Raw genomic sequence first — 20,140 nt, forward strand, 5'->3', positions numbered from 1 at the left:
GTTACTTCCCCTTTTATATTATAGTAATTTGTATTATTAATATATGCGTATTCATGTTTTAAGTAAAAGTGTTTTACCATTTGTTACTGTTCCAATTTAGTTAAGTTCCTCCTCACAGCAATTCTTCTTTGCAATTTGATTGGTAACAGAAGTTTTATTGGGTGTGTTCATATTCCATTCTGTTGCAGATGCTGCATAGAATTGCCAGAGACACAGTGGTGTGCTATTTTCAGGGGAGCTTCACAGAACGTGACACATTCAAGAACAATAAGTTAGCATTTGCTGAAGTTCTCCTTTCTTCCTATCATACTGCCCACAGAAGAGATGTGAGAGAACTTCTTACAAACAGGATCTCTCCAGCCACTCAAAAGTAGACTGGGTTAGTTGCTAAGTGGAGGTCTGCAAAGAGTAGGTTTGTGGTAGGTAGACAGGGAATGTAGATGGCAGATAATGAGTGAGTTCTGAAAATGAAAACACTGTAGATTGTGTATAGTGTGGGGAGGGGTAGCAGTTGGTCTTTGGTGGGATTGAAAGAAACAATGAAAATTTCTTCCTCATTCCCATTGAAGACTAGTCCTTAGCCATCCTGACTGCTCCTGTCATATCCTGGAGGGACCTCCACAGACATTGCTAACAAAATTGTGTAGACACAGTAGTAACGTTTCTGGAGCCAGTTTAGGGCCTCTTGAGTCCGGTGGAACTCCATCCTCAATTCCAATTATTACTTTAAAAAATCTGTATTCATCTTCTAATTCTGACCTCACTGTTTTGATGGTAGCAGGAAATATGAGGGAATATCAAAGAAGAAAGGACGTTAGACAGCTGTAGCAGTAATTTTTTGTACTACCTGGTGGAATTTATATGGGGGGTTAACTTGGCTTGTAATGTAAAAAAGTAAAAAAGTAAAGTTATCCCTGTACCAGGCCGTGAAGGCCCATAGGGTTGTGAGACGTTGAGGGTCCCACATTATCTAGACAATCGGCTCACAGATGGCGGTAAGGTTGTCAGCCTTACGCACCGGCCGCGCTTTACTCCCCAGGAAAATTATTTAATTAATTCCTGGTACTCATTTCTGTTAGAGGCTGAGTAAAACCCAGGGCCTAGTGCGCTGGAAGGATTAGGTCAACTGAAAAAAAAAAAAATCCAATGACTTCATCAGGACTTGAACCCACGACCTACCATCTTGTAGCATAACCCCTCAACCACCTACGCTACTGCGTACAGTCTATAATTCAGCGTTGAGAAAAATTCATAAAACAGAACTTTATCACATATACTCATCATTCTTAGGATCACTATAAGGCAAGGAAGTTTAGACAGATTTTGAATTTACCATTCACTAAGGAAACACACTGTGAGAGGAAAATAGTTTAGTTGGAAAGCAACTTTGGGTGGGATGTTTGGAAGACATAGGGACGGTACTATTGGTACACAACAGTTTAAGTAAAAAAAAAGTAAAACTAAAAGTAAAGCTATCCCTGTACCAGGCCGTGAACGCCCATAGGGTTGTGAGACATTGAGGGTCCCACATTATCTAGACCAGTGGTGGGCAAAGTACGGCCCGCGGGCCAGACGCGGCCCCCTGATAGGTTCTATCCGGCCCGCGAAATGATTCCTAATCTGACGAATGAGAAGAAGAAGAAGGAGAAGAAGAAGAAGAAGAAGAAAAAAGAAGAAGAAGAAGAAGAAGAAGAAGAATTAAGGAAAATAAATAATTCTGGATTATTTTCTTCTTCTTTCCTCCCTTTTATGTTTAGCCTAGTGACCACAGATTAATTTATTTACTTATCCACTATGNGTTAGGATAGGGACTAACGGTGGGATTATATGACACCCTTTGAATTCTAAGATGTTTGAGAAAATTTCCAGCCTCTTCATTTGTTTCACAGTAAGCTTTAAAGTTGAGCTTCCCCTCTCACACTCGCAACCTACTGGCAATGTTATGTACAGCAGTGATTCTCTGCTTGGCCAACAGGGGAACTGTAAAGCTGCAATTTGAAGCCTTCTGGTGAAAATGTACTGCTGAAGATGACAAGGATTTTATGTATGTAGATGCAGTGAAAATTTAGCAATTCATTTACCAGTTGATTAAAAAACTGTCAACAAATAATTCGGGTGCAGCACACTGCAAATCGTTGGGTTTGATGAGCCAACTTTGCAACCTCTATTTTAGCAAAATCGCCATGATTATACAGTTTATCTTTGTAGCTTTAATTAAGCTCACTCTGAAACATATGGCAGCCATAAAATACTATATAATACATATAAAAATATTTCCTTTTATTTTTTTTAAGTTGTCACTTCAGCAGAAATTTCAAGCTCAACATAATTCTCAGGAGCTCCCCCCCCCCTTTTCCAGTTACAATATACAGTAGTCTTTTAAATTATTTTAACATTATTCATGCATTGAACTTGTTACTCTAAAGCATGTTTTGTTTACATGTGAAATATTGATTTATTCACACAGTTGTACACATTGAATTTCAAAATTTCCCGAGTTTTGTATAAGAGCGCTCAGTTCCATGATCATAAACTGTCTTGATGATAAATTCTCAGTATTAAAGTGTTAGTCAAAACTTTGCTCGCTGGGCACTACCTCCATGAGGACTTGTATAAAGTAGGTAAACTTATCTGAAACAGAAGAACAAGACACACATGTATGTCAACAACATGTAATAAAAAACAATATTATCTTACTAATGTGATGTGGTCAGTGGTCCCATTGTCTACAGCTTGAAATGACTTCACCCTCTTGAACACTGGGATTGTGGGTTCAAATCCCACTCAAGGTACGGATGTCTGTCTGTATTCTGTGTTTGTGTTGTCATGTGTACTACTCTGTCCAAAAAGCATCTGACCTTGGGCCGGGAAAAAAGGTTCTGTATCTGGGTGGTTACAATACCTAATCGCCTTCAAAGTAGGCCCTTTGTGACTCCACACACTTAGCCCAGTGGTCTTTCCATCGCTGGAAGCAATTCTAGAAGGCTTCTTTTGGAATGGCGTGCAGCTGCACTGTCGCATTCTGTATGATGTCCTCGTGGCTGTCAAAACAGCAGCCTTTTAGCGGTGTCTTCAATCTCGGGAACAGCCAGAAGTCACAAGGAGCCATGTCAGGAGAGTAGGGAGCCTCGTGAACCTGCAGAATGCCGTGCTTGGCCAGAAAACCCTGGATCAGGTGTGATGAATGAGCTGGGGCATTGTCATGATGCAGCTGCCAGTGGCGTGCGTCCCACAGCTCCGGTCTCTTGCGCTGAACTGCATCACGAAGATGGTGGAGGACTTCTTGGTAGTACTCCTTATTGACAGTCTGGCCTAGTGTTGCATACTCATGATGCACAACACCCCGGTAATCGAAAAAAAGCTGTATTACTCGGAATCTGTCATGCTCTTTTGGGCCTCGGGGATGTTGGATGCTTCCATTGTGATGCCTGGACCTTGGTTTCCGGGTCATATCCATACACCCACGACTTGTCACTAGTGATCACAGTCTTCAGGAACTCAGGATCCCTGTTTACGCATTCCAGCATGTCCTGCACGACCTCAAGACGGAGTTGTTGCTGCTCCGGCGAAAGCAGCTTGGGCACAAATTTTGCCGCCACTCTTCGCATGCCCAAATCGTCAGTTAAAATTGTGTTTGCGGAACCTCTGCTGATCCCAACCTCATCAGCAATTTCACAGATGGCCAAACGACGGTCCTGCATGATCAATGTCCGCACTTTTTCAATGACATCAGCATTGACGGTCTCCCAGAATGCTGCTCACTGTCCATTGACATACGGTCATGTTTAAAGCCGTTGAACCACTCTTTAATTTTAGTGGCCCCCATTGCATCATCACCGAAAGTCTGCTGAATTTTGGGTATCCCCAAGTTTCTGACAAAACTTAATGCAGTATCGCTGCTCCAAGCATTCTGTCATCTTGAGCGAAACGAGAATGCAACGAACACATGTTACACTTCGCTATCTGGCAGCCACANAAACGACGGTCCTGCATGATCAATGTCCGCACTTTTTCAATGACATCAGCATTGACGGTCTCCCAGAATGCTGCTCACTGTCCATTGACATACGGTCATGTTTAAAGCCGTTGAACCACTCTTTAATTTTAGTGGCCCCCATTGCATCATCACCGAAAGTCTGCTGAATTTTGGGTATCCCCAAGTTTCTGACAAAACTTAATGCAGTATCGCTGCTCCAAGCATTCTGTCATCTTGAGCGAAACGAGAATGCAACGAACACATGTTACACTTCGCTATCTGGCAGCCACAGACGCATCCGACAGTGTTGCGAGTCAGCAAAAAATCATGCATGGGCATGAAAGTCCCTTCTACCACTACGCTCAGTTTCCCCACCCCTTTGGCCATTACTTACAGCGGCAAAAAATAAAGTCGGATACTTTTTGGACATACAGTATATAGCGGCCCCATCCAAGGAGTCCTGCTGTCTAGGTTTAAGAAAATGAAGTGAAACTAAGCGTTTCAAGAATGCTGTAAGATCCAGGTGTGAGCAACAAGAATAAAGATAGGTAGATAGAATGGGATATGGACCAAACACAAATTTCAAAAGAACTGTAGTTTCTGTACTTGCTGTTGGTAGTGAATACAGGTGTAGATGAATTTTGTGGTAGATAAAGTGTCATAAAATGGCAAAAAACATACAGTTTGTTCTTTCTAAACAGCTGTATAAACTCATTTATTTATTTGAATGACACTGGTGAAAATGGAAGATTATGTAGGGTCAGATAAGGTGAAAGAAAAATTATGGTATGACTGAGGAAAGCCATGAACAACTTCAGTAAGGATAGCTTGTATCCTGCACAAGGTTCAAATCTGGTGCTTCTTGACACATTCTGCAATTTTTTTTTCATGCTTCTTATATCCATATGGGTAATGGATAATTATATTTGAAGTTGATGATAAGCTAGAAATATTTAGGAAGATATTTAGTAATGAGTTTAATACATTTCATAAATATTGTATATTTATAAAGTGCATTCATTTCACTATCATCACCATAATATTTGATCGGGGAGACAATATAACTCACCCATCCACTGAGGTCGATGCCTGTAATAGACTAGAGGAACATAAACTGCAATTCCAATTCCAATGAAGAGTAAAGCAATGAAGTATCTCGGAGATGGGTCTGTGATGATTGGCACCAGGCACAAGAAGAGTGCTATGAAGATAATGAATAATGGAATCCATAATGGAACCTGAAATTAAATAACAAGCTACTACTGTGATATGGATAATTTTGTTCGCACATAGGTACAGTTATAACGAAAATCCAAATTACGCTGTAATTATATCATGGGCTATGCTTAATAAATTAGCAAGACTCTCAGGTATCTTGCCCCACACCTAAGTAATCGCATAATATTAACCCCTCGAAGCCATTTTTTAACACAGGACTGGCCAGAGTGCTACTTTTAAAAGAGTTCTCATGATTCTCAGGTCTTGTAAACAGCTATTGCAAGGCTGTTGGAATTCTCATTGTATTATAGTGAACATGTGTTTTGAAGAGCGTGGTCCTGGTCCTCTGGATTGTAACACCATGTACTTCAGACTACATGTCTTTACAACACAGAAGACTACCTTTCACAGTCACCACCATGAGAACCTTAAACCAAAGGTACATTTGGTTCAGAGTTTCTGAAAGCATCCAGGCTTTGATTAGCTCTGTTACCCATGCAAGATATTCTTAACTGTACTGTCGGATTCAGTGTGAATTTGTAGATAAGTCTACCTCATTGTTGTTTACTGTGGAATTTTACTACTTATTGAACTGTACCCAGCATTGGGCTTCAAGGGGCTAGTTGCTTTAGTTTCAGCTTACTTTTCTGGATACTCTCCGACTGTCACGTGAATGGAATTTGACTCCTCATGCCAGCTAGTCCTGTTTCCAGATTTTGATCAAGTGATTACCTTTTATTAGATAAAATACCTTGTAAGGTCGTTTGACGTCTTTCTTTGTTCTCCTCATAAGCATGAGTGCTACCATAGCTGCCCCATAGAAAATCCAAATGAGGAAGCTGGCAAAGTCAATGAGTGAAGTAATATCACCAATAATGATGAAGATGAATGACAACAGACCCTGAAATCAAAATTTCTTTTAGGAAGAATTTCTGTTGTTGCATTGCAAAATTTGTTTCAACCATCAGGAATGCAAATATTATTCATAGAGTCAAATGGATAATTATTATATTTCAAGTATTATGTTTTTGGACATTATCCATCATCTTGTCTATTTTAAAAAAAAAAAAACCTGTCCTGTGTCTTTTTCAAAACAAACGTTTCAGAGACTGTATTTTGTCCCCCTATCTCCGGATAGGAGCTAGCTCTATCTATTGGACCCAACTAAGTAGGTTTTACCTGAGGATGGGGACAGAATCCAGTCTCTGAAACGTTGTGTTTTGAAAAAGAAACAGGACGGGTTTTTTAAAAAATAGACAAGACGATGGATAATGTCCAAAAACATAATACTTGTGGCAATATACCATCGTCACAAACTTTTAGACCTTATTATTATATTTCAACTCACAAGGAATATCTGATATTTATGTTTAAATTTAACAGTACTTGAAACTATAAGGACATTTCAGTAACTAAAATTTGCCACTAATGAAACAGTTTTTATATCACTATAAAACAGAGCATCATTAGAATGATAAAGTCAAAGCAAGTGATATAGGATGGATATGTGGCATGCTTGGAAGAGTAAATAGATTTGTACAGAATTTTCATCAGAAGAACTTCAGGGCTGAGACCACTTGGAAAACCTAGATGTCGATGGGAAGAGGAAGTAAGTTGTGAGAGCGTGGAATGAATACAACTAGTTCAAAATTCAATGACAGTCCTCTTGTGTGCACAGTAATCTACGTGAGTTTTGAGGATCACATGTTGGGAGTGTGAATATTGCTATCTTTCTTGGTAATGAAGCTTTGGTTTCTGTACAAAGCTGGGAATTTCTTGAGCATGAGATAGTAGTATAACATTAAAATGGATCATATTGAAATAGGTTGTGAGGATGGAGTGTGCATGAAATTGACTCAGGGTCTAGTCCAGTGGCACTGTTGAGTCTACAGGTTCTGCTGTTGGACACTACATGTTGTAGGCTGAAATACATATGTCACTGACCTGTGAAACTACTGCAGGAGCAGGAGTTAGACGTCTCATGTGGATGTAGGAGAACACTTCTACCATGTGGCCCTCTCTCCCAGCCACATAACACAACCTTGTGACACTGAACTGGATGCTTAAAGCGCATCCAAATGTAGACAGTGCTACACCAAGAGGAATGATAAAGTTCATTACTCCAAGTATTCTATCACCAAAAATCTGGAATAGAATTATGGCATCTACTTAAAGTACACGTTTGGCATAACTCATACGTATACGCTTTTTGTTGTTGTTCACTTAGGTATCATTTTAATTCCTCTGTTAGGGTTTCACTCAAGTCAGTCTTGTAATTACTACGTTTAAAAATAAATATTTAGGACTGTGCATGAGCTTCTACTAGTGGCGTGTGCACGTGCTTCCACTAGCAGAGTTTAAATACCCGACTGGCCAAAAGGGGCTACTTTGGCCACGACGACCTTACTCATCACTGGCCCGAAGGGGGCCCTTTGGACGTTAAAGGTTAAAGTGAATGGCTATGAGCTGGATGACTGAGATTTGATTTGTGGAATGGGATGAGATTTTCTCATTTTCACCACAACAAGACCAGTTCTGGTGCACACCCAACATCCTTTACAATGAGGTCTGGAGGATATTTCCTGGGGTTTAAATGAATGGAGAACTAAGCCAGTGACCATCCTCTCCTACTGCTGAAGAAGAGAATGTGCGGAACCTGCCTGGACTCTGTATCAGTCAAATTACAGTATTTTAATCCTTAGATTTTTATGTAGGGAATGGGAAGATGAAGATTCTGCAATGAACAGTAGCAAGCTTTCCATGAATTTAATCTACTCTTAACTACTGTGGATATAATATCGATCTATTTCAACCATTCCTAAATTGTTTAATTATGCCTTATTCATGAAGCATTTGTTAGCTATCTCTATATTATGATTTTGTCCTGCTTTCTGGTGTCAAGACATGAATGTTTCATTTACTTTGTGGTTACTTCTGTCCCAAATTCCTTACTTAGCATCTACCAGACTTTCTGAAGTATCTTTGTGTTCTTCTAATAAATTACAATCAGCACAGAATACTAGCTGAAGTGTCCTGTTACGTTCCAATTTGTCCTCATTTGTAGGACTTTCCTATTAGCATACTCTAAAGCAAAACTGGAAAGAAATAGCAGTAACAGAAATAAAACATACCCATGCAAATGTGTACATACACAAACTCACTGCCTGCTCAATGAATTTAGTTATGTCCTGCCATGTTTAGGAAAGACTTTCTTTTATGGTGACAGTGTTCTGCCATTTAATGTAATGATGTAGGCTGCTCAGGTACATTACAGACTACAAGTTAAGCACATAGTTAATGGTTTGATACAGGTTGGCCCAATGTTAATCATCAACCAGGAGTGATAAATTTGCTTTGATATTAAGAAATTAAAACATATTTATTAAAATTTAGTACAAAAATCCTTCCTACACAAACTGAACTCTTCAAATTCCTATAGATTAGCAGTTTTACCTGTAATCAAAATTTTATTTTTCTCAAAAATTGTACTTTAAATAAAGTTAAACACAATATAATACTTTTGTTTAGTTCTATGCACTCATTAATTTAAATATTTAAAAGAAAATTGCATTAACCATTTTATAGCAAAACACAGTTCATATCTCCACATTTAAAACAGAAAACTAAAACTCTAAAAAATGATATTCTTAATGCATGAGAAACTGTTGCAAAAGAGAGAGGCAAATAAGGTGATGATAATAATCAAATTAATAAACTGTGAATTGCTTTCGCTACAATATTATTACAGAAATGTGACTACATCACAAGCCAGTGTAAGAAAACAGAAACAGAAATCTTAACTTCATACAGGTGGTGCCACTGAAAGTTAAACCCCATAGGATATATAGACTTTTGTGAACTTTGGAGAGACCACAGCTTTCTGAGTATATGAAATTAAATTAGAATATATTGTAGTAATTACCACAGCCACTGCAGGTGCTGCAATCATTTCTGGAATGGTGAGGACTGTCATATAAGCTACATTCATCATGAAGTACACAGCAGTTACTAGAGGAACTCCTATCATGATGCTTCGTGGAATATTTCTGAAATAAATTGAACATAGCTTAATAACATACTTCTCAATTTTAAACCTTCAGTTGGATATGAGAGGCTTCATGTACATACGCTTACACTTCTGGTCTTTTCACTTCTTCTGTAACAGATGTAACAGTTGACCTGTAAAGTAGAAAGAAACTCATTAACCTGGATTTGTAAGACAGTCATATACTCTTAAATTTCTGTAGTTATGTTTGTTATGATGTTCAAGATCCATTTAAAATCTTCACAGTGCATTGATGCAAAGGAACCAAGTAATGTTTCTGATTTGTGTTTGGGAGCTGTCTATTTTGAATCTAAGCCTGACACCAAAAGGGTGAATTCAATTCAATTCAATTCAATTCAATTCAATTTAGTTAAGCATTCCATTGATCCTTAGTGGTACAAAAATGACCAGTAGATGTGGAATTAGTCACAGACAAAACCAGACAAGTCCCATCGCATTAACAAGATACGAGTATAAATACATCCATTATTATAAGTATCATAAAAAAGTTTACTTAGTAGGGAGTATAATCCAGGTGTTTAGTTTACTTTACAGTTAAAATATTCATCCAAAGAATGAAACAAATTGGAAAGAAGAAACCTTTTTAGCATCGGTTTGAATAGTTTCATTTCATTACTCAGACTTTTTATATGAGGTGGAATATGATTATAAGCTCTGATACCAGAGATGTAGGGTCCTTTTTGGAAAATTGTCAAACGTGATGTAGGAAGGTGCAAGTTTGTGCTATGTCTAGTACTGAAGCTATGAATCTCATGATTCGATTTGTACAGATCTTTATTTTTTATGACAAAGAGTATTATCAAGTATATATATTGTGAATACATTGGCAATATATTTAATTTTTAAATAGATCCATACTGGAGTCTCTAGTTTTTGCATTCATAATAACTCTAATTATCCACTTTTGTATCCTAAAGACATTGATACTGTTAGATGTATTACCCCAGAAAATTATACCATATTCCATAATAGAATGCACATAGGAGAAATAAATCATCTTAAGGGTTTCTTGTGACATAAAACCTTTTCCTGTCCTAATAGCTTAACAAGCTGAACTCGTTTTAGTTACTAATTGGTCAATATGAAATTTCCATGATAATGTTTCATGAACATGAAATATCATGTGAACATGATATATATCTGATAGGTGAAATAAAGTTTATGTAGAACATGATTTAGTATTATTTACAAAAAGAAATAAATAGTTACAATGGAAATAGGCAATTCTTTCATCCTAAATGTTGCAACATGTCTAGAGAATTACAAGGCTGTGAAAAACATCATATCCTTTCCTGAAGTTGTGTTAATAAAGATCTCTCCTGACTGAGGTTTTTCATAACCTTACTCATTCCTTCTGAACAAATGCTGGGAAAGTATACTATATTAGGTCACTGCCACTTCTACACCCTTTCAATTCACTGTTCACCCATCCCACCCTTAGATACTATATAGGTGGAGCTGTTAATAAACCCCTAATTAGCAAGTAAAGTATTCATTGAAGATGCATTTTTAATATTATCCTGAAATTTCATATTAATTTTTTAGGTACCCACCAACCATCAAAAGCCCACAGACCGCTGTAGAAGGCAAGAGCTAAATTTTTGGGAGAAGTAGTTGAGCCCCCAAAACCTTTTGTGAGATTCTGTGTGTTTCCTGTGTAAAGAGAAGAATCAAGATATGTATTTAAGCACTAGTATTTCAGTAGAGTAAGTGAATTATAACATAAAAATCAGATCATACATACAAATCATATTTTATAATGCATCCAAACAATGTTTATCACATAATCTGTTACAGGTCACAGAAGTATACACCAGTCTTTAGTGAATTACTTCCTTCTTGTTTTATCTTCAGAATGTAAGAAATAATTAGTTTAAAAATAAGCAACATAAAGTTGTGACCTGGCTAGAAGTTGCAACAGATGATAAAATATTTTATGTCAGTCTGGCATGACTATATATTTAAATTTTTCAGCTGTCTGCCAGTATTCACCAGATTATCTGAATCACAGTAATAATTCACTCTCGCATTAAACTTGAGCTTTATTTGAGACATTGATTTCTTATATTTAACATCTCTATGCAAAATTTATGAAAACTAAATGCTGGTGCTACTGGAGTCTGCATCTGGTGGATTACTTCTGTATTTCCATATCTGTAATTTTAGTGTTCTTAATATTGAATCTTTGTCTTTACTGAATTGTAATTCTAACTGATTCAGATCTACAGATAATCAGGAATCATTACACTGGTATTACTGTAGGTCGCATTTTAATATATCTTCATATTTTTCTTTCAAAAGATCCAATCATGTTTGCTGATTAATAATGGGATATCAGATGTCATATGATTCAACTGTGAGTGCAGTTTCTTCCTTTTTCCTTGAAGAAATATTTTAAATGCCAGGAATTATCTGCACACTGCATCATATGGTTTAATATTCCTACTGTCAGTTCTGACTGTAGTCCTTAGGTTCTCATGCCTGAAACTTAATATGAGACTTCTACATTTAAGGCTAGGATTTGCTGAAATGTTGGAATATCCTCAGCATTCACAATGGCCTTGCCCTGACAGCTGAAGTCACACATGATACGTAGGTCGTACCGAAAGTCATGAGCAACTTTTTTTTGCATACAACCTGGGAACAGCAGATGAAAGAGAGTATGGTGGTAGGTGGAACAAGCTGTTGTTTTAACCTTGAGTGTCTTGTGACATCAATAGTGTGCATCACGTGACCAGTATCACTCCTAACAAAATGGCCAACAGTGATATGTCATCGAATTTCTTGTAAAAAAGGAAATCCCTACTGCAGAAATTCACCAGACACTTCAGTGTGCTTATGGAAGTGTGTGCATGGGTGCGAGCAGTGTTGGAAGATGGATGAAACATTTTAAAGATGGGAACACCAGCATCGAAGATGAGCCTCGGAGTGGTCGTCCTCGAACAGCCTCAACTGAATGCAACAAGGAAAGAGTGGATGAGATCATTCAAGATGACAGACGTGTGACTGTGGACACAATAGCCCCAAAACTTGGAATAGGGCACAGTGCAGTAAAGATGATTGAAAGCTTGGGCTATAGGAAAGTTTGTACTTGTTGGGTCCCATGGTTATTGACCGAAGACCACAAAGGTCAGCCAAAAACCATCACCTCAAAACTGCTGCAGAGATATCGACAAGAAGGCGATGACTTTTTGCTCTGTATTGTGACAGGTGACGAAAGCTGGTTTCACCATTTTGAGCCTGAAATAAAATGGCAGCGTATGGAATGGCACCATTTGCATTCTCCATCAAAAAAGAAGGCAAAGACAGTGCCATCAGCTTTGAAGGTGATGGGCACAGTCTTCTGGGATGCAGAGGGGTTTATTCTGGCCGAATTCCTGGAACCTGGGCAAACCATCAATGCTGCTCCTTATGTCCAGACACTGCACAAGCTCCATCGTGCATTGCGTGATAAACGTCCGGGACGAAACATTATCATCCTGCATGACAACGCCCACCCCCACACTGCTCACCTCACATTTGAAGCAATTGCAAAGATGGGGTGGAAGTTCTTCCACACCCCTCCTATAGCCCTGATCTGGCACCCTCCGACTACCATCTTTTTGGATTTGTGAAGGATCAGCTGTGTGGACAACGTTTTGAGACAAGGGAGGCAATTCAGAAAGCAGTGCGTCAGTGTCTTCGGATGGCTGGAACGGAATTTTACAGAAGGGGAATTTTCAAACTCCCAGAACGCTGGGAGAAATGTGTACAAAGAAGTGGCGATTATGTGGAAAAATAAAGAAAGGTCTGTAGATTGAGGTGGTGTATTTGGTTTGTCAATAATAAAGCATGTTACTTTACAAAAAATTGTTGCTCATGACTTTCAGTACGACCCTCGTAGAATTTCTGAAACAACACACATATGCCAAGCAATCTAGGAGATCATTTAATGGGAGGGGGGAACTTGTGAAGTAACTAATATATTATTGATTTCTTGTTGCTATTGACGTTCATTCATTACATGCTGTATACAATAATAGATGTTACCAGTTCACCTCTGGTATATTTTTTAGCAACAAAATAAGTTACATTGATTTCAATGAGATGTTTTAATTTATCATCTGAAGGTATGCTGTTTGAGTCTCAGCCAAGGAACTGGCTGCTGTGATTAAGATTTTTCTTGACTTCCCCAGTCACTCCATGCAAACAGCAGGACAGTACCTTGAAATAGGCCACAACCTGTTCCTTCCTTCACACCATACAATACCCTAGTGTATACTATAATTCTGTGTAATTTTAATCATATACTTACCAATGCACAGTTCATAAAGACCTCCAATGATGACTACAAGGCAGGCAAACAACTTGCAAGATGTGAATATATTCTGTACGTGGACATACAGTTTCACACTGATGAAATTTATGTATGTCAACAGACCTGAGAATAAATACAGTATTATTCAGTAAGTGCAGTCTTGGAGCCCTGTTTAATTGTCAAATGGTATAACTTCTTGGAAAGGGTCAACAAGTCAAACTTGAGACATTTAACCATTGCACACCCACGTCTACAGTGGAAGATGGAAGCATGACACGATTTTCACATGCACTTGGTACACTGGTATTTCCCTACATGTACAGTAGAATGTTTTAAGGTCAGCCCATTCTACTGTCCACTTGCATGCTCTTCATGGATGGAGGACAGCATAAGTTCTATCATGGTGCTCACTGTTTAGGCTCGAATTTAGCACTGAAGAAGTTAATATGTGGGTTGTAGTTAGCATGATAATATTATGTGAATTGCAAGAAATTGGCATGGTCTTTGCTCAAGATATGACTGCATTTCTTATCAGTATCACAGTATATAGTAGCTAAAATTTTAAAGAAGGAAATGGCTAGCTAACTAACTTCATGGAACCAAGTCATTCATGAGAAGCCAGCAGTTGCTCATCCCCACAAGAAATTCCCAGCATTTTATGGAACATGGAAGGTTCAGTGCCATGCTCACTACAGCCTGTCACTAGCCCCAGTCCTGAGCAGATGACTCCAGTCCACACTACCCCATCTTATTTCTGTAATATCCATTTTAATAATTTTCCCCCACCTATATCTGGTCTTCCTGGAAGTCTACTTTCTTCTGACCTTCCAACCAAAAATCTGTTTGCATGCCGCCTCTTCTCTCTTATGTATGCTACATGCCCCTCCTACCTCATTCTGCTCAACTTGATCGTTCTAATTACATTTAGTGAAGAGTACAATTTATGACGCTTTTCATTATGCAGTTTTTTCCAACCTCTTGTTATTTCATCCATCTTGGGTCCAAATATTCTCCTCAGCACCCTGTTCTCAAACACCCTCTGTGTGTGCTATTGCTTTAATGTCAGAGATCAAGTTTCTCACTCACATAAAACTGCAGGTAAATTTACAGTTTTGTATATTTTAATCTTTAAGTTTTTAGACAGTAGGCAAAAGGTTCTGAACTAAATGGTAGTAAGCATTAGCCAGATTTAATCTGCTCTTAATTTTCTCGTGAATCAACTTTTGATTTGTTACTGTCCTGCCCAAATACATAAACTTTTCATCATTTTTGAAGATCTAATAGCTGTCTTTATGTGATGATTTTGCCCCATAGTCTTGTGATGAGACGTCAACATAAACTTAGTTTTCTTTGTGTTTACTTCTAGACCAATCTTCTGATTAGTGCCAATAAGAGCTTCTATGATTTCTTAATGGTATTTTTGTTATACATTAGACCAATGAAAGTGCCCATCCTTTATCTGCATTTTTATTTTAGACAAACTCTACTAAAATAATGAAATACTTGATTTATTATGCCTGTTGGCCAATAATATGAAATACTGAAAATGCCCATTATGGTCGAGGAATTGTTAGTATTCATGCTCTTTATTTAGCAGGGCTTAGGCTCAATTCTGGCACTTTCACTCATAGAGTCAGTGCTGATGTGGTCATTAGATGCATTTATAAAGGAAAAGGATCATTCTACCATGAAACTTACTCATCTGCACAGGTTATATAGCATCATGTAACATGATTATTAACAGTAAGTTTGGAAGGATGTGAAGTGGCTATGGTTGTGGTCTGGGGGAAATGAGAAAAATCATTAAACACCCCAATAGCCTTCTATGGGATGAATTTCATATCTGGGACTTACAGAAATTCAAGCACAATACTGATGTCCAGGGTTTCTTTTTCAGGCAACACACATGTTGGCAAAATCTACTGTATACCAACCAACCTGTCAGTAGCTAAAAGCCACACATCTGATAGTGCTTTGTGTACAAGTATTTCAACCCTGACGTGAAAACCAAGCATTGGAGAACTCAGAAATATGTTTAGAAACAAAGTGGTTCAAAGATATTGCATAAATAAACCTTATAGTTCTGTATACACTTTCTCGTATATTATTGGCTTTGGCTATGTTACTGTGGAAATAGAAACCAATTGCTCTTTCACAGATCATTATTTGTCACTGATTATGCAAGCTGTGAAATAGATGTATTATGTAACCACTTTGGCACCTAATGCACGTATCATTATTTTCCTGAAAATGCCATCTGCAGAGTCTTATTCATGTCGATGGTCTCTGTGAATCAGAATCTTTGGAGCCATTTCTGAGAAAATCTTCATTTTAATTTTTGGAACCCATCTTGAGGGTCTGTATTTATCGAGCTAGAATGTTCATATTAACTGGGCAGTGACCTAGGATGGATAAGCTGCTAAATAGTTATTAAATCTGTCAAACTGTTCAGACTTTCTCTCTCTCTCTTTCACACATGTGCACACATGCACACACGCAAATACAAAGAGCCTTTGTTTTTTTTTTTTTGTTGTTTTTTCATGAAACCTGAAGATGTATATATGCACAAAGATCTTGAGATCACTTTTGTTTACTGTTACAGTACTTTATCATATATAGTACATGCTCATATCCAAGGGCACTGGAAACTTGTTGATTCATCAAAGTCTCAAGATCATTTCTTTTCACCATCACAATACTTTCTGATGTATACCACATATGTGAGAAAGTAAAAACGCTGTGCTGATATATATTAACAAAAGAGTATTACTCAAATAATGGTATGAGGACTCTGTACCACAAAAATGGTTACTGACCTAAGCCAAGAAGTGCAATGATCTTCTTAAGTATTTCTTGAGACTCTGCAGGCATGTAATTTATATGGTAAGCAAATGGTTGGCAGATATACTCTGAGAATGTCAGTATTATAACAGCCACTTCAGCTGGCCTCAGTATAATAACATACACCCAGCAGCATATGAAACTTGGCAATGGACCCCAGAATCTGTGCAGCCCTCCATAAGCCTCCTGGAAATATGCATACTCTGCTCCAGACCGTGGAACAACTGTTCCAAGTTCTGCAAATGCTAATGCTCCTATGGAAGGAAAAAATATATTAAATTATAATCTTATTTTATTTCACTGTCATTTGAAGAAAAAAAATTGCAAGGAAAATATGTTTACTATGCAGAAGTCAGTATGTCGTCCTACAGGTAATGCCAGTTATTTCTTGTCATGTTCTTGTACATTTGTAACATACATACAAGTTATGAGATTATTCTGCAGTCATCAGCAATGATTTTCAATTCATCATGGATGAGTTCTGCTGAGTAGATGAGCACAATTTTTGACAGTTTAATGCATTGTAGGTTATATAACATTTCTATATCTACATCAGAAGTTATTCATCATCTAGTGATGAGAGAGGAAAATCACATTCAGTGAAATGGGAAAGGATCAGGAAGGAAGTTGGCATCATCTGTTTCAGGGTACTGTCCTGTTGTTCACCTGGAGGAACTGAGAAAAGCCACAAAACCTCCAAACCAAATTTGAATTGGGAATTTCATGAATAAAATTCAGAAGTGTTAATGAATAAGCCAAATTGCTCATTCTCTCTCTTTTTTTTTCCTCCCCAGATCTTTGAATGAGGAGCATTGTTTTGAGTGGTGGAACCTGAGAATTGATATCCAATGCATCTTTTAACTTTGTTAAATATTAGAATATTTAATCAAATTTTCAGTTGCAGAAATAGGTAAAGATATAGATAAAGTTATACCCAATAAGGAGATACTGCCACATACAGCCCATATGATGAGACACAGACCCACTGACCCAGATCTCTCGAGGGCACTTGCAGGAGACACAAAGATTCCAGATCCTGCAGAACACAAACAATAGATATTAATTCTTATAATATGAGAAAGCTTCTGATGTTTACATCTAATTATTTAGTGAAGTTATTGTCATCCCTAGAACTCCTCTGTGTATTCATCTGACACATATCTTTCAACCTGATGTCTCAGTAGTTACAATACTGCTGCAGCCAGGATCATTAGTGTTTACAAGCCACAGATATGTTAAAGTGAGAATGTGTTTCACATGGTGCCCAATTCATCAACATCCATTTGTGGGTTCTGTTAGATAGGCCAGGATAGTTCATTCAGTAAAATGACTGGCTACAGGCTGGGTGGCCAGGTTTTGATTCTCTCCAGGTATATGGATATTTTCTCTTTGTTATCATAATTCCTGTTTAGGTCAACATGCTTGCACTTATTTTAAGAAACTTATAATTTAGTCTTCCATCAACATAAGGAAAAGTGTTTCACACCTATATAAAACAATTGGCAAAATTAATATTTTATATATATATGTGTGTGTGTGTGTGTCTATGTGTGCAAACATACGCGGAGATATATATTCTGATCTTTAATGTTTTGGAATGTAGATACGAGTATATGATAACAGTTTCTGAACTGGATATTAATATGTATTTAGAGAAGTTATTCCTTCTGTAACTTTGTTGTGAACCACATTTGTTGCTCTGTTGTAACAATTTCAGATGATTTATTATACAAAATAATATCATGACTCTGTTAACTACTCAAGCAACTAAATAAAAGAATTCATGAAGCATAGTAATTCTTGAGAAGCTTTATGTTCCTCAGCTCCTTAAGGAAATCTCCAACTCTTATGGAACCCTAAGGTTCATTTCTGTATTTATAAGAGCTTGCCACTGGACTTTGCTGGGTACCAGTTGAATCCTCTCCACACCATCACAGTCTATTTCTGTGAAATTCATTTGAACATCTGTTATAGTATATGCCCAAGTCTTTAAAGTGGCCTTTTCCTTTCAAATTTTGTCACCTAAAATGTTATGTGCATTTCTTATCTATGATACAAGCTACATGTCCCATTCATCTTATCCTTCTTTACATAATTATAGCACACATTCTTAATTAGAGGTATAAATTATATTTAAGTAATATACAGTTTTAAACCCATGAAGCATTGCTTTTCATGTATAGACTGTAAGGTTACACTTGGTCACCATATTCAGGAAATATAATTAGATTAGACATCAGCCAAATGGTGTGATTATGTACAATAAATATAATCCTGAATACACTGTACCTATCATAACACCAACAATAAGATTGACAGCACTGAACAGGCCCAGCTCTCGCTTGAGCTGCATCTTCTGCATTGTCTTTCTTGGCATGTTTTCTCCTGGTGAGATTTCAACTTCAGTACTATTTGTAGCAAGTAACGCATTACGGTGGTGGGTTCCATCTGTCAGATAAAAAGAAGGCATTTTATCTTGCTGGAATGTGGGGAAAAAAGAAAGGCAGGAATTTATTTACAAAAAGGAAACACTTCCCAAATTGAAATTTCATCTCTTAGGAAATGATATTCTTATGGTATTATCATGTCTTTTATATTCCCTTATGACTCTGGAATCACTTTACAATTCATCATGAAACTTGGTATGAACATGATGATATTGAGGCCACTCCATACTTGTTCTTTAATTTCCTGTCATCACTAATATCAACATGATGGTACTGTAAACTTTTAAGGTGGGAGTAACTTCACTAATGGCAGCAAATGCAGAGTCATGAAATATTATATTATAATAGGCCCTCAAAAAATATGCCAATTTTTTTACATTATTTCTTTTTGTAGAAAGTAAACCAATAAGTTGGCAACTTTGCAAAATCAGTACTTTGCATCTATCTGCTGAAGACCATGAAACATGGAATTTGGGCATGTGAACCTTTGTATGGCAGTAGATCATAAACTTACATACAAATTCTGCTTGAGACATTTTATTATATGTTAAAACTTCAAACGTGGTGACAGTGAGGTTATACTTGATAAATATAAGGTACAGGTAACAGTTTGGAGAGAAACCTCAATTATCAAATTGAGAAAGATTTAAGTGACATTGCCCAGAAAACTAGTCACACCAATGTGAGGTTTGTTGGTCTTCTCTTGCGACATGACAAGCCATGGATTAACAGGTGTGTAAGTGAGATTAATCTTCGGCTTAAGCGTTCGCTTGTGGAGGTCGGAGCGGCCCACATTGATGCGATTGATGTCTCTTCAATATTGAGGAGCGAACATACTGTCCATGGTTTGCATCTTAATCCTCGAGGCAAGGACAAGCTGACGCGACTCATTGCAGAAGCATTAAAGGCAGACACATTCCAGTTGTCATGGGTGTTCAGAATCATTTTTTAGGATAAAGAGTGCAAGTAAAGTTTATCAAGTAAAAGAAATTGCAAAAGAAACTAATGTTTCAGACAATAATGTAAGCGAACCAATAGAAATTGGAAAAGGTAATTGCAGTCTACTAAATTCAATGAATAATAAAGTACTAAGAATATTCCATCAGAATATAAGAGGATTGAGAAACAAAACAAATGAACTAATAAGCTCCATGAATTCAAATCTTCCACACATACTGTGCCTTACTGAACATCACATGAAACAGCTGGAATTAGAACATCTTCACTTAGAAAATTATAATTTAGGTGCTAGATACTGTAGGAAAACACTGGAGAAAGGAGGAGTGAGTATTTTT

The 20,140-nt window shown here is 37.4% G+C and overlaps 2 protein-coding genes across 4 annotated transcripts in view; both read right to left on the reverse strand.

Moving 5' to 3' along the window:
• Nucleotides 1–2,265: 2,265 nt before the first annotated feature.
• Nucleotides 2,266–20,140, reverse strand: part of LOC111875592 (b(0,+)-type amino acid transporter 1) — a 65,870-nt gene continuing 47,995 nt past the window's right edge. For all 3 annotated transcript variants that reach the window (XM_023871955.2, XM_023871946.2, XM_033750178.1), the window contains 11 exons: nucleotides 18,688–18,846; nucleotides 17,333–17,434; nucleotides 16,374–16,652; nucleotides 13,555–13,680; nucleotides 10,814–10,913; nucleotides 9,329–9,373; nucleotides 9,117–9,240; nucleotides 7,139–7,339; nucleotides 5,946–6,095; nucleotides 5,046–5,214; nucleotides 2,266–2,631 (listed from right to left, as the gene is read on the reverse strand). In XM_023871955.2, coding sequence (XP_023727723.1) covers nucleotides 2,567–2,631; nucleotides 5,046–5,214; nucleotides 5,946–6,095; nucleotides 7,139–7,339; nucleotides 9,117–9,240; nucleotides 9,329–9,373; nucleotides 10,814–10,913; nucleotides 13,555–13,680; nucleotides 16,374–16,652; nucleotides 17,333–17,434; nucleotides 18,688–18,846 — 1,520 coding nt within the window. In that variant the 3' untranslated portion in view covers nucleotides 2,266–2,566. The remainder of the gene's footprint in view (nucleotides 2,632–5,045; nucleotides 5,215–5,945; nucleotides 6,096–7,138; nucleotides 7,340–9,116; nucleotides 9,241–9,328; nucleotides 9,374–10,813; nucleotides 10,914–13,554; nucleotides 13,681–16,373; nucleotides 16,653–17,332; nucleotides 17,435–18,687; nucleotides 18,847–20,140) is intronic.
• On the reverse strand, nucleotides 3,297–4,147 carry LOC117282053. The gene is made up of 2 exons (XM_033750181.1): nucleotides 3,988–4,147; nucleotides 3,297–3,695 (listed from the first exon to the last, which is right to left on the reverse strand). Exons 1-2 carry the CDS (start codon nucleotides 3,991–3,993, stop codon nucleotides 3,381–3,383), a joined length of 321 nt encoding a protein of 106 aa, XP_033606072.1. The 5' UTR covers nucleotides 3,994–4,147; the 3' UTR covers nucleotides 3,297–3,380.

This window comes from Cryptotermes secundus, unplaced genomic scaffold, assembly GCF_002891405.2.
Source record: "Cryptotermes secundus unplaced genomic scaffold, Csec_1.0 scaffold1078, whole genome shotgun sequence".
Classification (NCBI taxonomy): domain Eukaryota; kingdom Metazoa; phylum Arthropoda; class Insecta; order Blattodea; family Kalotermitidae; genus Cryptotermes; species Cryptotermes secundus.